Source organism: Pundamilia nyererei, unplaced genomic scaffold (genome assembly GCF_000239375.1).
Source record: "Pundamilia nyererei isolate P.nyererei 1_Seehausen unplaced genomic scaffold, PunNye1.0 scaffold00332, whole genome shotgun sequence".
Taxonomy (NCBI): Eukaryota; Metazoa; Chordata; class Actinopteri; order Cichliformes; family Cichlidae; genus Pundamilia; species Pundamilia nyererei.
Genome location: NW_005187733.1, coordinates 99,407 through 101,555, shown reverse-complemented (window position 1 = coordinate 101,555; position 2,149 = coordinate 99,407). Strand labels below are relative to the sequence as shown.

General features: G+C 40.2%; 1 protein-coding gene across 1 annotated transcript in view; it reads right to left on the bottom strand.

Moving 5' to 3' along the window:
- Positions 1 to 35: 35 nt before the first annotated feature.
- LOC102212501 (spore wall protein 2-like) overlaps positions 36 to 2,149 on the bottom strand; it is a 3,163-nt gene continuing 1,049 nt past the window's right edge. Inside the window, exons 2-4 of the mRNA XM_005751898.1 lie at positions 1,033 to 2,146; positions 751 to 879; positions 36 to 40 (exon numbers count right to left, since the gene is read on the bottom strand). Coding sequence (XP_005751955.1) covers positions 36 to 40; positions 751 to 879; positions 1,033 to 2,146 — 1,248 coding nt within the window. The remainder of the gene's footprint in view (positions 41 to 750; positions 880 to 1,032; positions 2,147 to 2,149) is intronic.

Genomic DNA, 2,149 nt, shown 5'->3' with positions numbered 1-2,149 from the left:
CACAACAAGGAAAAAACGAAAGGATTTGAGGTTTTCTACTCTGTTAAGGGCAACAAAGCAATTAAAGAAATTTGAGCAGGATAAACTCTTGACTTTCAGGAACAATATGTATGATGAAATAAAATAAGCTACAGTCAATTTAAACTTACCACCTTCTACAGAGATTCCAATGACATTTACAGCTTATATTTTATAAGCTGTAAATTGGCCTCTCAATCTTTCCACTCTTGCATATTTTTTAAGGTGGACAAGCACTGATAGTGTTGCCTGCTTAGGGCAGAAATAAATGTATAATGGTAAAACATTTAAATAAAATAGATGCTTTTTACTGCCTACAAAAGGTATACTATTAACAATATTTGTAGAGATAATTGCAAAAGAATTTGAAAAATTAATGAACAAAACTTCTTATAAATTTACTGGCCATATAACCAATATGACACACATAGCTTTGATGCTTTTGAATCCAGTTTATCTGATGTTTCTCTAAGTTTGACTGACCTGTAGGTGGCAGTGCGAAGTCACAGATTTCACAGTCACACCTGACATACTGCCCACTCTTTGATAAATATGTTGTTGTTGCTTATTATTTGTTTTATTTGCATCTCCTTTAATAAGATGCTACCTTTTTAAATTATTATTATTAGCGTTGCCTTCTATTCCTACTATCATTGCACATTAACAGGTTTTAGAAACAATACTGAACACATTTATGAATCCTTTGCACCACAACAGCTGTCTGATACAAACCTGTTTCTTTTGTTTCTGCGTCTTCAGTCTTTCCTTCATCTTCAGCCTCTTCGAGCTCATCCCCTTCTTCATGGTCTTCATCAGTCTTTGCTGCCTCCTCCTGGACAGTTAATGTTCCTGCAGCAGCAGCTGTAAAAACACAGAACACAATATACTATGACACCTGTGTATTTAGAGCATGAAATATGAAAAATCACCTTTCCTGTGCTGCTTCTAGCTCATTTTTGTCCATCCTTCTTGTGTTTATAAGAACTAAATGAAAAAAATAAAGTTGTACAATACCTGCCATCAAGATTTCACTAACACCATCATCTTCTTCATCTTCATCCTCATCTTCTTCATCCTCCTCATCTAAAGAGCTTGTATCAACATCCTTATCATCAGTTGTGTCATAAGAGTCACTCAGAATTGTTTCTCCAGTGGAGTCCTCATCCGTTTCAAAGGAAATGTCATCCTCATCATCTTCATCACCTAAGACGCCGCTGTCTGTGCTCGTAAAGGGAGGAATGCCAGCTTCCTCCTCCTCTTCCTCTTTGTCATCATCAAGGATGCCCTCTTCAGTGACATCAGGTTTGTCTTGAGCATCTTTGTGTTTAAGGTCTTCAAGGATATCTTTGTCAAAGTCCAGGTCAAGGTCATCATCTTTAAGGTCTTCTTCATCATCTTCATCATCTTCATCATCTGCAAAGTGTTCGGAGGATGCAACAGAGATGTCCTCGTCTGATTGGTCCAGCTCCTCATCATCTTCCTCCTCGTCTGTGTCTTCTACAGTTTTTATGTCTTCTTCCAAGTCTTCATCTTCAGCAGGAAGTGGAGAAAGATCTTCTTCATCTTCATCTTCTTCCTCTGCCAGTTTGTGATCAATATCTTCCTCATCCTCACTACCAGCTACAATAGGAGGAAGATCCAGGTCATCGCTAGTGTCTTCTGCAATGACATCATCACTATCAGTAACACCCTCAGCTAGTCTATCATCTTCATCATCTTCTTCATCATCCTCCAGCTCGTCCTCTCCCTCTTCCTCTTCACTGGAAAGAAGTTGATCGTCACTGGTTTCATCTTCATCCTGTTCTTCTTTGTCTTTTTCATCATCTTCATCGGGTAAAGTTACCTCTTCGTCACTGTCTGTCACCCCAACAGGGACATCGGACTCAGAATCAGGAGATACAGCCGACTCTTCATCCTCAGAAGTGGAAATGGGTTCAGGAGAAACTTCATCATCCTCCTCCTCTTCCTCATCCTCCAGTTCTTCGCCTTCCTCCTCTTCCTCATCCTCCAGTTCTTCGCCTTCCTGCTCTTCATCTCCTTTGGCCTCTTCCTCCTCCCCCTCCTCTTCTTCCTCATCCTCCAGTTCTTCGCCTTCCTCCTCTTCCTCATCCTCCAGTTCTTCGCCTTCCTG